At 36.3% G+C, this 19567-nt stretch overlaps 1 protein-coding gene across 3 annotated transcripts in view; it reads right to left on the minus strand.

Moving 5' to 3' along the window:
- The window catches only part of NEK11 (NIMA-related kinase 11), a 339525-nt gene that overhangs the window by 180628 nt on the left and 139330 nt on the right, over nt 1–19567 (minus strand). The window contains exon 14 of one of the 3 annotated variants that reach the window (XM_011933681.1): nt 14628–14695. The exons of the other annotated variants lie outside the window; for them this stretch is intronic. Within the exon in view, the coding sequence (XP_011789071.1) occupies nt 14646–14695 (50 nt within the window). The 3' untranslated portion in view covers nt 14628–14645. Of the gene's footprint in view, nt 1–14627; nt 14696–19567 lie in introns of those variants that run through there. 3 annotated transcript variants of the gene reach the window in all.

The following is a 19567-nucleotide window of genomic DNA, read 5'->3' on the forward strand; positions in this document are numbered from 1 at the left end:
CCCAGCCATGATGGTCTTTTCAACAAATGGTCCTGGAACAACTGACCATCAACATGTAAGAAACAAACAAATCAAAACAGAATGTAGACACTGACTTACACCCCATGCAAAAAAAATTAACCCAAAATGGATCAAAGACTGACATGTAAAATTTAAAACTGTAAAACCTCTTGAAGATAACAAGGAGAAAATCTATGACATGGTTTGGCTGTATCCCTACCCAAATCTCATCTTGAATTGTAATCCCATAATCCCCATGTGTTGTGGGAGGGACCTGTTGGGAGGTAATTAAATCATGGGGGTGGTTCCCCTATGCTGTTCTCATGTTATTGAGTTCTCTCATAAGATCTGATGGTTTTATAAGCCGCTGGCAATTCCCTTTGCTGGCACTCATTCTCTCTCCTGCTGCCTTGTGAAGGGCTGCCTCCTGCCATGATTGTAAGTTGCCTGAGATCTCCCCGACCATGTGGAACTGCAAGTGAATTAAACCTCTTTTCCTTATGAAAAAAAAAAAAGAATCTCTACATCTTTGGTTGCCTGAAGTTTTAATATGATATATCTAGCAGAATACAGATTTCTGTATTTTGTTACTTAGTATTTGTCAGTCTCTTGAATCTATTGAATGATATCCATCATCAATTCTGGAAAAATTTCCCCTGTTATTTCCTGAAATACTGTTTCTCTCTGGGACTTCAGTTAAGTGATATTAGATCTCACTGTGTTCCCTGGGTCGTTTGCCCTTTCTTCTATAATTCCCTGTGTTTGCTCTCAGTACTCTAATGTATTCTCACCTTTCTTTCAGTTCATTAATTTCTGCTTTAGCGGCATATAAGCTTTATGAAAACTAGTCTAGTCTAATCTACTGAAATCTTGCTGGCATTACCCAGTCTGCATTATCAGAAGTAGAACGCCACTGTGTTTTATAAGATATTATATTTTACTTCTATTTGTAGTTTTTTGTTCATTTTCTAACTTCTCCACCAGAATGTTACATTCCAAGAGGTTAGGGACTTAAAAAAAAAAAAAAAAAAAAGCATTGTATTCTCAACACCCAGAGAGTTTTTTACATATGATCTTTTTAAAAACTGTTGAATAAAAATATTAATTTTTTAAAAAGTTGTAAAATATTTCTTCAAAACTATTATGCATGTTACCAACAATGTATAAAAGTCTTGTTTCCCCCCACACTTTTGTTAACATTGTATATTCTGTCTTGTAAATCTTTCCTGTTTTACAAAACTGTGACATATTACAGTTTTATTTTTATTTATTTAATAAGGTTGAATCACCTTTTATTAGCCATTTGTGAGATTCTTCATGAAATTGGTAATTTCCTTTGCTCATTTTTCTGTTTTATTTTTTTATTAATTTAAAGGGGTAGGTAGAATATATATTTTATACATTATAACCTGTATATATTGTAAGAATTGAAATGTTTTCTTAATTTGTTATTTGTCATTTGTCTTTTAACTTTATTATGTCTTTTGCTATACAGAAATTTTGCGACCAGGTATGGTGCCTCATGCCTATAATCCCAGCACTTTAGGAGGCTGAAGTGGGCGGATCACAAGGTCAGGAGTTCGAGACCAGCCTGGCAAATATGGTGAAACCCCATTTCTACTAAAAATACAAAAATTAGCCTGGAGTGGTGGCAGCATCTGTAATCCCAGCTACTCAGGAGGCTGAGGCTGAGGCAGGAGAATCACTTGAACTGGGGAGGCGGAGGCTGCGGTGAGCCAAGATCACGCCACTGTACTCTAGCCTGGGTGACAGAGCGAGACACTGTATCAAAAAAAAAAAGAAAAAGAAAAAAGAAATTTTGCATTTTTAAATAGGCAATTCTGTAAGTCTTTTATGACTTCTGGGTTTATTTCATAATTACAAAGAAATTCCTTACTCCAAGAATATGAAGTTATTCTTCAATATCTTCTTCTATTATTTATTTCATGTCTTAAATATTTAAATTTTTAATTCACTGAAATTTATTTTTGGGTGTGGTATACAGTGAGAATCTATTTTTTTTTCCAAACAGGCAATTTTTCCAAGACTACTTATTTAAATGTCTTCTTTCTTCACTAAATAAAACAATGCATTTGTATATACTAAACTCATATTTAGGCAATGTTCTGGATTATTTACTTTGCTCCATTGATCTGCTTATCATTGCTAATCTCTGGAAAATCTTAAGAACTGCTAATAGGGTATTTGAAAAAACATTTAAGAGTTTATATCACAGTAGAACCTAGATATTTTACTAATAATCCTTTTTCATATTCTATTTAATATGTATCATAAATAATAATTATAACTTACAAAGGACTTTCAATATATTATCACATAATAGTCACCAAACCCTTATAAAATATGCTCCCGTTCATTCATTAAGCAAATATTTATCGGACACATTTTGCAAATAACTAACTCTACTGGTTAATAGGTACAAAAATTATCAAAATTGACAGAGCTCCTACACTTATGAAACTTACATACCAATAGGGTGTATAAAAACTTCTTCAATTACATATATATATATATATATATTCTGAAATACATATTCTTTATATATACAATTTGTAGACATTATATGTACCACAACTGACAAAGGTGCTATAAAGGAAAAGAATGGTTCCAGCATCAACTCATGGTACAACTCTGGGGACCACCTTCACATCATCTATGGAGGTCCCTGATGTTGTGCAGCACACAGCGGGCACAATTGTACGCAGTAGCCCTGCAGGTGCTAATATAAGAATAACACATGAGATCTAATTTATATCTGTGACTCAGGGAAGGATCCTCTGCAAATAGGACCTTTAAACTGAGGCCTGAAGGATGGATAGGCATGAACTAGGTACATGGTGAGGGCATATGGTGTGGCTTCCAAGACAAACAGACTTTTCAAAGATAGGAAAGATGTGGGCACACCCAGAGAACAATATGGCTGGACTATCAGGAATGTAGCGGGCAACCATTCTTGTTTTCAGTGCTTAAACTAAGAAAATCTCAGGCAAACTGGGATGGCTGGTCACCACAACAGGAGTGAGATGGAGTGTAGTAACATGGGGTGACGTTGGAGGTGGGGTGGGGAACAGCAAGCAAGCAGGGGCCTTATAGGCCATGTGAAAGTGTTTCTGTTGTGTATCCTACACACAACAGAAAGCTAATAGATGTTTCAAGCAAGCAATGGCAAACTCTGCTTTACATTTTTAAAAGATCACTTTGGTAGGCATGTAGAGAATGAACTGGTTGGGGGCAGGAGACTAGCTGGAGGCAAATGCAGCACTTGAGATGAGATGAGGGCTCCTCAGAGTTGGGCAACTAGAGGTTCTTACCATGCTCATTACCATGAGCAGCCTGGTAATAGTACCTCAGAATCCATTTTACAGATGACAATGTTGAAACTTGGGAAAGTTTCAGAACTTGTCTGATATCACACAGCCCGTGTAGGAAGGCTAGATTCAACCTCGTATCTTTTCACTCTGTATCTCTTGATTCTCACTATACCATGCAGACTTCTTGCTTTATATTTCCTATATAAGAAAACAAACCTGAAAAGATGCATTCAATTGCATGATCAGTAGGATGACAGTTTCTTAGAAAAATAAAAGGGGAAAATATATTTTGTAGTTAATAAATGTCGTGGTTTCTCCTAACCATTTGTTAAAACTCAATTTAAAACACAAAATTCACAGTTAAAATGTTGAGATTATTTAATTATAAAATATAAATTTATAAAAACTTAATGTAAATAGTGTAAATATTGTGTGGCTTCACTTGAAAAATGAAAATGACTACTTTGAACAGTGGGGAAGAGAAACATTATCAATGTTGAAGTAAGAAAATATGCATTTCTGACTCTAAGTTCTGAATTTATAGGATTCTACTGAAAACCCTAGAAAACTCTCTAGGATGTAATAAATCTTGACAATGGAAGAGGTGCATATAGATAGAAATATAAATTTGGGCCCATCATACTGTTGCTGTGCATTCAACTAGAACTGCATTTATTCCAACCATACATTAAGCACCTTTGTCAAATGCACCTAATTTTTCATAAGCTATTCAACTAAAAATAACTGTGTATCTTTCCAAGAGAAAATGAAACAAAAAAAGGAATACATTCATGTAAGAACATAACTGGGAAAACGGAAATAAAACTATACGTGTAATTTGTCAATGCTGACATAGAGCAATCCAGCTAAAGATACTCTCTGAAATCCATGTCACCAGGGGCAGAAAAACATTTCACTGTCACCATACCTTGCAGTGTCTGAAAGTTTTATTTCCATGATGATAAACCTGCAAATCAACTTGCTGTAATGTGTTGATTGCATTTGCTGATACTACAGCTCTCCAAGGACTATTTTTTTGAGAAGTTGACAAGTAACAGAAAATTATTTATCAGACAATTGCATCTTATTTGGGATTCTTCAGTGACGAAAAACTGCTGTGTCTAGTGAATGCTGGAGCCAGGCATTTGGCTGATTCATTTAGAAACTCTCAAACTCTTGGGAGAAATATTTAAGAAAATGACTGTACTTCACCACACAATTATCCCCACAGGAGGCCCCCCAACAATTTCAAGATCTTGCACCTACCTACTTAGCACATAAAATGATATCTATTAAACTACAAAAGTGCATCATCTCAGTAAGAATGTAGAATTTTATGATAGCTACAATAACACTGAAAACATTAATTCTGTTTATTATTGATTTCACACCCATGAAATTCAAATAAAGTAGGGCTTTTATCTTACAGTACCCTATTTATGAAATGGATTCCTGTTGCTTCATTATTCCTTTTCCAGTTTATTAAAATTGTTTAATAGTGCAGAACAAATGGAGAAATTATTCATGATATCCTGGAATATTTAATGCTAGCTCTTGCAGTGTCATTTTATGCCTAGAATAGAAGTTCTCAAAGAGTAGTCTAGGAACCCCTGGAAGTCTCTGAGACTCAGGAAGTCCAAACTCTAACAATACCAAGATGTTATTTGCCTTTTTCACTCTTGTCCTGTCATTAATAAACAGTTTTCCAAAGGCTATATGGCATGGGATATCACAATAGACTAAATACAAAGCAGATATGACACTACCGCTGCCCTCTCTTAGGCTAGTCATTAAAAAAACATAAAAATGTAAACTAACACCATTGCTTTAAACAAATTTTTTATTTTGGAAAATATAGTTACCTTTCATAATGAGTATGCAATTTACATTAATATGTATAGATTCATTACTGTTATTTTTAAGTGACTATTTTTAAATTCTGTTTTACTTTCTAATACAGTATATATCTATAGATAAAACCATGTAGACAAAAGCTCTTCAGTGTCCCAAGCAATTTTTAAGCGTGTTAAGGTGTCCTGGTGCCAAAAAGTTTGAAAACTGCTAACCTAGAGTTTATTCAGTAGCTGGGGACACCAGCCGATTACCACACCATCACACTGTTGTGCAACCATCACCACCAGCCCTGTCCAGAACTTTTTTATCTTCCCAAATGGAAACTCTGTACCATGAAACAATAACTCCCCATTACTCCCTTCTGCTAGCCCCTGACAACCACAGTTCTACTATCTGTCTCTATGATTTTGGCTGCTATATGTAGCTCATTAAAGCAGAATTATGCAATATTTGTCCCCTTGTGCCTGGCTTATTTCATGTAGCATAATGTCTTCAAGGTTCATTACATGGTGGCATGTGTCAGAATTTTCTTCCTTTTTAAGGTTGAATAATATTCCATTGCATGTATGTTATGCTTTGTTTATCCATTCATCCATCAATGGACATTTGAGTTGTTTTCACCTTTTGGCTCTGGTGAATAGTGCTGCTGTGAACATCAGTGTAAAAATATCTCTTTGAGATCCTGCTTTCAATTTTGAAGGGTATATAATCAGATGTGGAACTGCTGGAAAATGTGGTAATTCCATGTTTAATTTTTTGAGGAATCACCATTCTGTTTATACAGCAGCTACCCCGTCTTAAATTCCCACCAGCAGTGCATAAGGGCTCCAATTTCACCACATCCTGGCCAACATTTGTTATTTTGTTTTTTTGATAGTTGCCATTCTAATGGGTGTGAAGTGGTATCTCATTGTGATTTTTAATTGCATTTTCCTAGTGATTAGTGATATGGAGCATCATTTCATGTGCTTATTGGCCATCTGTGTATCTTCTTTGGAGATATTTCTATTCGAATTTTTTGCCCATTTTTTAATTGGGCTGTTTGATTTGTTGTTGTTGTTTTCAAGAGTTCTTTATATATTCTGGATACTAATCCCTTGTTGGATATGTGCTTTGCAAATATTTTCCCCCATTCTGTGGGTTGCCACTTTACTATGCTGATACTGTTCTTTGATACATAACATCTTCTCATTTTGATGAAATCATGTTTATCTATGTTTTCTTTTGTTGCTGGTACTTTTGGTGTCATATCAATAAATTACTGTCATATCCAATGTCATGAGCTTTCTTCCATGTGTTTCTATAGTTTTAGGTTTTTGATCTATTTTAAGTTAATTTTTTTTTTTTGGTATGAAGTAAAGGTTCAGCTTTATTATTTTGCATGTAGATATCCAGTCTTCCTAACATCATTTGTTGAAAGACTGTCCTTAACTCTCTTTTTAAACATTGTATTTTTTATCAGAATTAAGAGTATTTGTGGTAGGCAGAATAATAACCCCCCAACAATGTTCACATCCTAATCCCCAGAGTTTGTGAATATGTTATCTTACATGACAAAGCAGAGTTAAGACTGACATAATTAAGATTGTTAATTCGCCACCTTTAAAATAGGGAGATCATTCTGGATTACCTAGGTGGGTCCAATATAATTATAAGAGTCCTTAAAAATAGAAGAGGGCACAGCACAGAAGAGAGGGAACCAGAGAGATGGCAGCATAAGAAGGGCTTGGTCCAGTGTTGCTGGCTTTGAAGATAGAGAAAGGAGGGCACAAACCAAGGAATGCAGGAGCTCTACGAGCTGGAAACAGCAAGGTCACTAGAGCCTCCAGAAGGAATGCAGCCCAGCTGACATATTGATTTTAGCCCAGTGAGACCAATTTTGGACTTTTAATCTGCGGAGCTGTAAGGGAGTCCATTTGCATTGCTTAAGCCACTAAGTTTGTGATTATTTGTTACAGCAGCAATGAGAAAGCAATACAGTATTATTTTTTCTAGGTATTAAATGTATTTTTTGAAATTATCAAAGAAAAAAACTGAAACTGAGTAGTTGCTAAACTTTAGATAATTGTTCCTTTACCACAAGAGATATAACACACCTCTGTAAGGATAATAATTATAACGATGTGAAGAGGCTGGAGTCATCATATCTTTTATTGGCTATGTGTTTCACTTTTAGATACTACTAATTGACTTTCTGCTGTTAAAGAAGTCCGTACACTAAGGCTGTTTTCCAACTCACCTTTCCATACCTCCCAATTTTGGTAACATGTTATTTTTATGTTGTTAAATGTTGTAATATTTACAATAATTATATTTTGTTCTGAAATCATAATTTCTAGAGACATTTTAGTCTTCAGAATTGGGAGATTATCTTCAAATTTTACCCTGGATTAAGAGATTCAATGCCCCACTAAACTTTTTACCACAGGGTATTAGTTCATTAGTATCACTACAATTATAAGGAATATCTGAGAATTTATAAAGAAGAGAAGTTTATTTTGGCTGAGGGTTCTGCAGGCTGCACAGCAAGTGTTGTGCTGGCATCCACTTCTGGTGAGGGCCTCAGGAAGCTTAAAATCATAGCAGAAGGTGAAGGGGGAGTGGGTGTCACATGGTGAGACAGGAAGCAACAGAGGGGAACAAGAAGGGGGAAGATGCTACACTCTTTTAAACAACCAGATCTCATCCGAATGCATCAAGTGAGAAATCACCCATTACTTTAAGGATGGCATTAAGCCATTCATGAGGGATCTGCCTCTATGATCCAAATACCTCCCACCAGCCCCAACCTCCAACATATTTGTCTTGTTTCTTTTCTATCACCCCCAGTTGAATGGAGGCTCCATGGAGGCAGGGATTTGTGTCTGCTTTGTTCACTCCTGAATCCCCAGTGCACAGGACAGTGCTGGGCACATGTGAGTGCTGGAACAGTAGTTTTTGAGAGCATGAATAAGTTCATTTGCTGCTAAAGAATTTTTGCTTCTTTAAAAAAAATTTTTCTAGCTCAATTTTCCCAAAATGACTAACAAAATAACTTGAACTTAGCAGTTTCTCAGTAAATATTTATGGATTTATACATTGATGTGTAAAGTTAAATACAATCACAAGGCTATATGTGATTTAAAAAGGTAGAGATATAAAGTTCTATGGTAAGTGAGCAATTAGAAAAAACATTTCTGTTTGGACTGACTGTGAAACAGTCTGTAAGCCTTTAACATTAACGAAAATTAGTAAAATAATTATTAATCACTACACTCCAGCAACTGCTCTAAGTGCTTTTAAAGTCCTCACAGTAATGCTATGATATCAATATTATTGTGATTTTCATCTAATAGATGAGGAAACTGAGGCACAGATGTTTAAGGTATTTGATCCAAATTCTACAGTTAGTGATTGGCAAAGATAGAATTATAGCCCAGACAGTCTGGCTAAATAACCTGTTCTCTTGACCGCTATTCAAAAAGGAGATAAAAGGGTTTATGTTTTTAAAATGAATAAAGGAAATGCTATGGTTTTAATGTTTGTGTCTCCCCTAAATTTATATGTTGAAAAGTAATCACCAATGTGATGATATTAGAAATTGGAGCTTTTGAGGGGTGATCAGATTGTGAGAATGGAGCCTTCATGAATGGGATTAGTACCCTTATAAAAGATGCAGTGAGAAGTCATCATCTATGAACCAGAAAATAGGCCCTTGCCAGACACTGAATCTGCCAATGCATTGATCTTGGATTTCCCAGCCTCCAGAATGGTAATAAATACATTTCTGTTGTTTATAAGCCACCTAGTCTATGGTATTTTGTTATAACAGCCTGAACAGACTAAGACAGGAAATGTCTTAGTTTCCTAGGCCTGCTGTAATGAACTCTCACAAATTTGGTGGTTTAAAACAAAAGAAATTTATTCTCTCACAATTCTGGAGGTCAGAAGTCCAAAATCAGGGCACTGGCAGGGTTGGTTCCTTTTGGAAGCTCTGAGGAAGAATCTGTTCCAGGCCTCCTTCCTAGCTTCTGGTGGCTGTTGGCAATCCTTGGTCTTCCTTGGCTTGTAGTTGCATTACTAAAATCTCTTCACATCATCTTCTTTGTATTAATATATCTCTATTTTATTTTCTCTTATCTGATAAGGACTTGTCACTGGATTCAGGGCCCACTTGTAATCCAGGGTGATCTCACCCAAAGATCCTTACCTTAATTTTATCTACAAAGATCTTTATTCCAAATAAGATCACATTCTGAGGTTCCAAGCAGACATATCTTTTGGTGGTCAGAATTCAACTCACTATAGGAAGTAACGAAACACTTTGGGGTACAGGAAAACTGAAAACTTCACTGTAGGCTCTATAGGGCAGAACCAAGTCTGTCTTGCTCACTACTGGATTCCCTTTTCTCAGCAGAATGGATGCCTGATAAATATTTGTTGAAGATTGAATGTTGATGAAAGATAAAAGTGGTGTTCAGGGAATGCTTTGCTAAAGGATATGAAAGGCAATTGCCTAGGAGCAGGAAAATCAATTAGGATTCAAAAGTGTAAGGATATAATGGTACCTACAAAGTACAAGGATAACAGTCATGTTAAATTCCTAAAAGAAAGGACTCCAGAATTCCTAAAAGGAAGCCCAGAAAGAAGAAAACAGCTAATTTTTAAGAGATTTCTATAGAGCCACATAAGATAACCACTTTTGAAGCTCAAAGAGGCAAACTGTCACTTAAGAAAATAAAGTCTGTTATACTAGGTTAGTGCAAAAGTAATTGTGGTTTTTGCCATTGCTTTCAATGGCAAAAAATTGAAATTACTTTTGTACCAATCTAATAATAAATCTTTTAGAGAAAAAAGAAATACCACTGACTATTTTCCTATCACCATAAAATCATACTATTTTAATCACAAAGGAACCAAAATAAATGGACATTGTTGAGGCCACACAAGCATTCTGGAGACATGAACTCACAAAACACACTTCTATGTACGAGGCTATATAAGAAACAGCTCATTACACAACTACACATAAGAGACACACTCACACGCTGGCACTCCAGGCCAGCTCTAGTCCCAGTGTCAAGCCTCTATCTGCCTGTGTACCCTTCATTAACTCAGGCTTTGGTTATTTGCTCCCAGATGTCACTAATGACTGTCAGCTATTTGACCGGACCATCTCTAATTAAATTGTATTTTGTCGTCAGTCTTGTAAAATCAGCTGGTTTGAACACTTCTGATTCATTAACATGATCAACTGGTTTTGAATACATGTAAGGTTATCTTATGTGGCTCTATAGAAATCTCTTAAAAATTAGCTGTTTCTTTCACTGGTTGGGAAGGAATTATTATTAGGTAAACTCTGAAATACTTTATTTTCAATCTGTGTGACTTTTGGGGCTTTCACCTGCCACAGTATGGTCTGAGAGAGCATAACAGTATCACAGTGTTGGGCCCTAATATGATCTGGACGCAGCACTTCAACCAAACACCTGGACTCATTTCTTCTATTCAGTGGAAAGCTGTCACAGTATAGAAGAGAAACCTCTGAAAAAAAATTATAGATGGGGCTGGGTCCAGTTCAACAATACCTCTTTTATCTTTTACCTCTTTGCATTTCAGTGTCCTTCTCTATGAAAAAGCAGAAGAGTTATTGACACATGTTGTCAGTATTTGAGAATTTCTGTAAACCAATCCCTCATTCCAAGGAAGAACTAGAAAATGAGGGAAATAGAATTTTTTGTTAGTTTTAAGTTGAAATATAAGATCAACATTTAATAGTAGTTATAGTGATTACTGAAACAGGTTTCTCACCAGAATCACCTGTGGAACTTTTAAAAAATTTAGATACTTAGATTATACTCTGAAACAGTGCTGACCAATAAGACTTTCTTCGGTGATGAAATGTTCTAGAAGTATGCTGTCCAAAACAGTACCCACTAACCACATATAATTATTAAGCACTTGAAATGTGACTAATGTGACTGAGGAACAGATTTTTAATTGTATTTAACTTTAATTAATTTAAAGTAATCACATGTGACTAGTGGATTTCAAATGAGACAGCATACTTCTAGACAAATTGTTTTTAGTGTGTGCTCCTCAAACCCACAGCACCAGTATCACCAAGGAACTTGTTAGAAACATAAATTCTTGATCTCTGCCCAAAAGAAAATACCCACTACCCAAGACTTATTGAATCAGAAGCCCTGAGGGCAGGGCTCTGCCACTGGTGGGCTGGTAAACAAATGTTTTAACAACTGGCTCCTGGAGAGAGGAAAGCCCTGACTAGTAGTATTTGCCAATGTTCCTGGTATAAATACTTTCAATATGGCTGATTTCAAGCTACTCACATGATATCACCTGAACATAAGATTGGAAAGAGATATATGTAGTAGGCTCTGAGAGTGAGTGCGCGTCAGCTCCAGCATGCCATTGAACCCATTAATCTGCGTTCTAGTTAGTCCTTCAGCTGATTCTGATGCCCAGTACAGTTTGAGAACCATGGATCAAGACCTTCTAAATCAGAGTCTAAAACAACAGATAAAATGGTGTTTGTATTTTCAAATCTTCATAAGGGATTTTAATAAGCAGCCCAATTGGAAGGCCTGGACTCAGAACACATATAAACCAAGTCACCTTGAACAGCCAGACTCAGACTATAATACGTCTCCTCCTGAGCATGGACAAGACTGGAGCCCTCAAAGTAGAGAGTCACGTCCAGCCTGCTTTCCCTTACAGAAGCTATTCCACCATCTTGGTAAGATAAATGACATCACAGGCATAATCCGCTCTATGGGTAGACCCAACATATAAGCAATGCCAGCCTTCTAGCCGCAACTTCACCCTTTGTCTCCCACTTAAGACAAAGAGTGAGAATTACTATATTATTAGGATAATTCAGAATCTGCTCCAATTAATTTTTATTTTAACAAACTCTTTTATCAACCAGAAAATTTCTAAAGACAGTTTATTGCTATTTACAACCTACAGTAGTAAAAAAATACTGTCTTGAACGAACCACTATATATCACTTCCAGAACATGCCCTTATTGAGTATAAATTTGACCTATCTCAACAGATTTGTGATAAGAAGCAAATGATGAAACTATGCATATTTAATCATATCTGGAATATTGCAAAATCATACATTCATTTGAAACAAGCACAGATTTTTCCTTGTCTTCAAAATCTATGCTACAAAAAAAAGGCCTGCTGAAATTTCTTCATATTCCAACTAAAGGAGAATATAATGGAAGTAATTCAAAGCAACTTGTCTAAAACCAGGAGTTCACTTATACATACAGCCTCTGAGGTAGAGTGGGTAACAAACCCCTATGTATCAGGATAATTACCTGATTTTATTATAAACCCAAAGCGGAGGATTACATTAAAATAAACCACATATATTACCTAAATATTTCCATAGAAAAGTTGCAGTTACGTCTACCAAGTTCTATATTTTAATCTACTGAGTTTGGCCTAAATCTCAAATGAGACTACAATGGAAAAACGGATACATATTCTGGTCCTTATTATGCTCCTTAGCACAAAATATATTTACATTTATAATGTACTTAGAGAAAATAGATGGAAATTTTAACTGCTAGTTTATGGGCTCTAAATGGCTGGCAAAGGAGCATTTTTTAAGGAAAGAACTTTGTCCTAGGTTCTAGTTCTGGATATAACAGTAGTATCCCTGATGCACCAACAGGAGGGTGCCCATTTAGACATACCTTCCTTGGCACGAATTAGGTCATTAACAGCTTGCTGCACTCTCCCTGCGTTATCCTGATAACATTTGTAGGGCCTTGGCTCTAATTCTGGGGGCTGTCTACAGACCTGACAAAGAAGATAATTTATTTTGGTACTAAGTTCACTGGCCCAGATAGGCATCATCAAGATTATCATTTGATATGTAGAACTAATCAGCCAAAGTGATTTTATATTTTTCATAAATGCAAAAACAACAGCAAATAAAAATACCATATTCTAAATTATTCTTAATTCATATAGTGAAGGTGTTTATGGGTTAAAATTAGAAGGTATCTTGGTGATTAAAGCTGAAATATTATTGATCACCATTTCAAAGGTTTTATGTGAAACTTGGGAAAATATTGCAACTTGCTTTGACACTGATTGTATTCCTTTAGTAAAAAATTGCTGTGTACTTTGTTTCACGTGCTGTGCTAAGCTCTTTGTGTACCATCTTATTTATTCCTCACTAAACCCCTATGAAATGGGTGCGATTATTCCCATTACACAGATGAAAAAACTGAGGCTTGGGAATATTAAAATTTTATCCATGTCCACATAGTTGGTAAATGCCATAAGTAAGGAAAAGACAAAGTCTAGCCCCAAATCTCTTTAAAGAATACCAGTGGCCATCAGTTTAGTGGATTTTTAGTGGAAATGTGTATGAATATTCCAGAAATTTTAGTCATTCTTACTTTGAACATATTGGAGGTATGGTTACTTTAAGTCAGAGAAAACTACTGAATTATAGACTGTTATCAAAATACTCTTTTATCATCTCAAGCATATGGAATGGCTCAAAGGAACCACTATCTATGAATCATCTGTGGAAGTCTGCCTCTCACATCTTTCAAGAATTTGATGATTAGCCGCAAGGCATGCAGTGAGCCCAGCGCCTCCAACTGTGAGATACTGGGGATTAGTTGAGCATTTGAGTTGGTGGGGGACAGTAGGGCATAGCATTTCTGTCCAATATGGGATTCCTTTATGTGAAATCTTTGAACCAGTATAAGCTGGTTCAAAGCCACCCATTGGGCTGAAAGAGGCTGTGTCAGAGCTCCAGTGCTGTCTGAAACTCTTTCTGCCCAGTCCATTTTCCTTCATGCTTGCCTTTCACAGGTGTCAGGCCTGCATCATAGTCTGAAGTTTCTCTGCCTACTCCCAATCCTTCTATCAGTTTTCTTTCAACAGACATTACCCTAATACAGCTCTTATACTTCTAACTCTGTTTTATTATCCACTTTCCAGAGGATCCAGTCAACACAACCAATAAAAAATATTTTCATATAATGGCCCTACTAGGCCTGTTATTAAAAAATAAAGAGTGATTCAACCAATATTTGCCAATGTTTTGTCATATGGAAAGTGATGTCATGAATTCCATGGGGAGACTAAACTGATATAAACAAAAGAAACAAGTGTGCACCTGTAATACAGACTATACTTCATACAACCCTTTAATTCCCAGTAGTTCTTAGGCAGGACACATCCCAAGGAGTCTTGGGAGGATTACTCTGGTGGTCCTTCTATTAAAGGATGGCTGGCCACTTCTATTAAATTAAATACTATTCTATAGTTACTGCAGAAGAACAAACCATATTTTTAAACTGTTGGTGGCTTACCTAAAAGATTATTTAAATGTAGGGGTATCAATAAAGAAAGATACAACAGCTAGGGGACTCAAAAAGTATGCATGTAGGATTCTATTCTCTTATATCAGAAATTCCTTTATTTTTCATTTGTCCAGTATTCGTCTAGCAAAATTAGATTACAGTCTCCTTTAAGAAGAAAGAGAAAAATTTTAAAGATGAACAGTGATGCATACAACTTATCCTCTCCTGGTAACTTGTTATTCTACTGTTTCCCCAACTGAATTAATCTCTGCACGAAATGTATGCTGTTTAAGATAAAAAGCATTCATGTTCTTAACAGGATTTTTCCCCAGGTTTAGTCATTCATTCAACAAATACTTACCAACACCAACTCTGAACTAGTTACTGTATAAGTAGGCAGGAATAAAATGATGAGCAAGACAGACATGGTCCATACTCCCTTGGGTTTAGAGTCTAGCTCAGTGCTTTTCAAACTTTAATGTACCTATGAATCACTGAAATGTTGTTAAAAATGCATCTTCTGATCTAGGAAGTCTGAAGTGAAGTCCAAGATTCTGCATTTCTAACAAATTCTCAGGATGCTAGTGATGCTAATCCACAGGCCACATTTCGAGTAACAAAGAACTAGTTTATTGACTCTAAGTTGCTGTGGTATGATACATTCCTACACTGTGAGTACTTCCTTTGAGATTTTTGAATCAATGAATATTGCCAATATAATGGAAAATACATGTTTTCACCATGATGCCTACTGGATGGAATTTTGAGCTGAGAGAGCAATGATTATAGGAATATGATTTACTGAGAGCAAAAGGTAAGAGGCGAAGCATCGAATGACATCATGATGGCACCAAAGAATCATGGAGTTCCTCGGGACAGGTAAGAAGATGGCCTGTGCGATTATAAAAAGTCAAGAAACAACAGATGCTGGCAAGGCTGTGGGGAAATAAGAATGCTTTTACACTGTTGGTGGGAATATAAATCAGTACAACCATTGTGGAAGACAGTGTGGTGATTCCTCAAAGACCTAGAACCAGAAATACCATTTTATCCAGCAATCCCATTACCAAGTATATACCCAAAGGAATACAAATCATTCTGTTATAAAGATACATGCACATGTATGTTTATTGCAGCACTATTCACAATAGTAAAGACATGGAATCAACCCAAATGTCCATCGATGATAGACTGGATAAAGAAAATGTGATACATATACACCATGGAATACGATGCAGCCATAAAAAGGAATGAGGTCATGTCCTTTGCAGGGACATGGATGGATCTGGAAGCCATTATCCTCAGCAAACTAACACAGGAACAGAAAAGCAAATACCACATGTTCTCACTTATAAGTCAGAGCTGAGCAATGAGAACACATGGACACAGGGAGGGGAACAACACACACTAGGGCCTGTGGGGGCCAGGGGCAGGGAGAGAATCAGGATAAATAGCTAATGCATGTGGGGTTGAATACCTAGGTGATGGGTTGACAGGTGCCACAAACCACCACGGCACATGTTTACCTATGTAACAAACCTGCACATCCTGCACACACACCTCAGAACTTTAAATTTTATTTAATTTAAAAAAAAGAGGATGGCCTGTGAACATGTTAGCATAGTCAGGGCAATGACCTACTCTCCTCAAAACTGGCACAGAGCTAAAAGGGCCAAAGGAAACATTTTAAACATTTTTCTAAACTCTGCTCTTTCTTAATCAGTAGTCACCTTTCAGCCCTCTCAAGTATACCACTAAAATTTTTCATTTGGGATGTCAAAAACACACAAAGGTTGGTCCTGTTCAAAATATATAATCTCACAAATAAAAGGAGGCTAAATATATGGCTAGACACCATATGCTCATAAGCAACTGCTTATGCAAATTGTCAAATTATTATATCTTAAAATGGATTTGTGGGAGGTGGAGGGTGGAAGGAAAGAAGCAGGTTAATTTAGTTTCATGCTATTTGAAGCCAAGAAAACAGGTCATGTGGAATTGAGCTGGGAGAAGGGTTGAGTTTTTTCATTCCTTCTAGAGTCAAAAAAGAAAATCAATCTGAGATATAAAAAAGGGTAAAATCTCTTTGATTTCTACAACCCAAAATGCCCAGGCATCAACACATGCAATGAAAGGCTGCAGGCATCTTAAACTCATCTACAAATATTTACTTTGCCAGCTAATCTTTAATAGTAAGAAGAACTCCCATTAGTAATTTAAAGGAGTCTTGGCCAGAAAAAAAATCAGACAAATGAAGGGGTTAGCAGGAAAGGATGATCAAGGTTAGCTGTGAAGGTAGGTAGGTATGTTTATACTACACATTCATATAAATATATCCCCACATGTGGATGGCAATGCACAGACCAATGAGATGGGTTTGCAAGGAACCCATCCTGTAAGATCAGAGACAAGTCTACCTGGTGAGCTGCAAATGCTGGTGACTTTGCATACTTCTCTGAAGACAGACGTGGAAAACTGACTGCTAAAGGAGAGAATAAGTCAAATTCATTATACTGCTCACACTTATGCACACCACTATGAAACGCAACAATCATTTTGGATCTTTTTAGAGGTTTCCTAGTTTTCTTTTTTCTGAGTTTTTTTAGAAGCAAGAGAAAAAGAGAAGTCAGTTGAAAATGTTGTTACTGATGAGTGAAAAAGATACTAGGCTTTGCTGATAGTTACTTGCCAGAAAGTTCTTTCTTCTTTTCTTTTTTTTTCTGGAGATATACTATTTCACTTCAAAAAACGAAAGAGTTTGACAGGTGATTCTTGGGGATCTCTCACTTACAACAATTAGTGTCTGGTACTGAGGTGGCTCTTCATGTCACAAAACAAAATAGGAAGTTCCTTTATAAAAATCAAAGAATAATAATTTAAATGCCTATCATAAATTTCTAAATTAAAGTCTGGCCTAAACACCAAACCAAGTTATTTCAATCACTTAAACAAAAAAACCTAGCATATGAATCAAAGATGGTGGTTATTTGACTGGAAGCAGACATAATCCAATATAGTTGTATTAGTTTTCTACGTCTACTGTGACAAATGACCACAAATTTTGTGATTTAACATAACACAAAGTTACCTTTTCTTTTTTTTTTTTTTTGAGATGGAGTCTCACTCTGTTGCCCAGGCTGGAGTGTAGTGGCGCAATCTCGGCTCACTGCAAGCTCTGCCTCCCGAGTTCACACCATTTTCCTGCCTCAGCCTCCCAAGTAGCTGGGACTACAGGCACCTGCCACCATGCCCGGGTAATTTTTTGTATTTTTAGTAGAGACAGGGTTTCATCGTGTTAGCCAGGATGGTCTCCATCTCCTGACCTTGTGATCCTCCCACGTTGGCCTCCCAAAGTGCTGGGATTACAGGCATGAGCCACTGCACCCGGACAATACAAAGTTATCTTATAGTTCTGTAGATCAGAAGTCTGACATGGAGCTCACCAAGCTAAGATACACTTGTTGACAGGGTGCCTTCCTTTCTGGGGGATCCAGAGAGGAAGAAACCACTTCTTTCCCTTTTCTAGCTTCTAAAGGTCACCTGCTTTCCTTGGCTCATTGTCTCCTTCCTCCATCTTTAAAGCTAGCAATGTTGGGCCAATTCCTTGTCTCACTGCCATCTCTCTGGCTATCTCTCTCTTCTACTTCTAAGAACCCTTGTGGCACTGAGCACATCCAAATAATCAGAATAATCTCCCTATCTGATTAGCAACCTTAGTTCCATCTGAAACCTTAATTCATTCGCCTCTGTCATGTAACTTAACATATTCACAGGTTCCAAGGAGTAGGTCAGCCTTAGGACATCAGGATTTTAAGGACATCTTTGGAGCCCATTCTTCTTCCTACAATACTAGCTTTCTTTAGCTGGCAGAAACGAGGAGCTAAGAAAGACTGTAACTATTGTCCTTATGAATATAACCCTGTTCTCCAGCAGTTTTGGCAAGGCTTCATATGGCCCCAATATAGAATTTTACATATTATAGACTGAATTAAGAGATTCAAGAACCAACTTAACAAATGCCTCACATACATTGAAAATTTTGCTTTTTAGGTTTAATCATGAAATTTAAAACTAAAAAAAAAGAAATACATTGTTCTTGTCACCAGTTTTATGATAGAATATGAATAAGCTTATTTTATAATAGTTCATTTTGGTACAAGTCAATATATTCTTTTGTAAAAGAATAAAAGTGTTAGTCTCTCTAATTGGAACATAAACTTCACATCATTCAATTATATATTTGGGTTTTGCTCATTATCCTAATTTCAGAGTCAGGTAACTAAGATAGACTATTGTGAAAAAGATCAGTAGTGTTCACCCATATCTGATTCTCTCCTCTTTGGGCACAGGAAAGACTGTACTCCCCAAGCCCTTGGTGGAAAGTTGGGCCACATGACTAGTTTTAGTCAGTGAAATTGAGAGGAAATAATTTCCAAGCTGAAGAATTTATCTGTGGGTGTGCTACTTCCAATCTACTTCTGCTGCTTGTGGGAACATTGAAAGCCACATGCTGAGATGGTGGTAGTATAAAATAGAAGAAGCCTTGGTCCTTAGTCACTGCACAGGGAATATCTTCCCTGAGAGATTCCATCCCACATAGGACTTTATAGGAATAAGCTATAAATCCCCTGTTACCTAGGTCAGTAGGTGTATTTGTCACAGCAGCAAGTCTAGCCTAGCCTGACCAATACAACTGAGAAATATCATATTGTACTTTACAGAATCAAAGACACCATCAATTTTGAAATGAATCATTATATATCATTAATAAAACTACTGTCCATGGAATTATGATATGCTATCTATTTTAAGATGCATCTCAATTTCAGAGTTGTTCAAATGTGCAAAACTGTATTTTAGACTGGATGAAATATGGTATATGTCTAATTATAAGGAAACCTAGAAAATTTTAAGACTTGCCTCATTTTCTAATAAGAATATCAAACTTGAATGTTGAACTATTAGGAGTATAAGTCAAACAGATACATTTCTATTTATAATACGTTGTTAATTTAGTAACAAATTTAAATTTACGTT

The sequence above is a fragment of the Colobus angolensis genome, unplaced genomic scaffold (assembly GCF_000951035.1).
Source record: "Colobus angolensis palliatus isolate OR3802 unplaced genomic scaffold, Cang.pa_1.0 Scaffold129, whole genome shotgun sequence".
Classification (NCBI taxonomy): Eukaryota; Metazoa; Chordata; class Mammalia; order Primates; family Cercopithecidae; genus Colobus; species Colobus angolensis.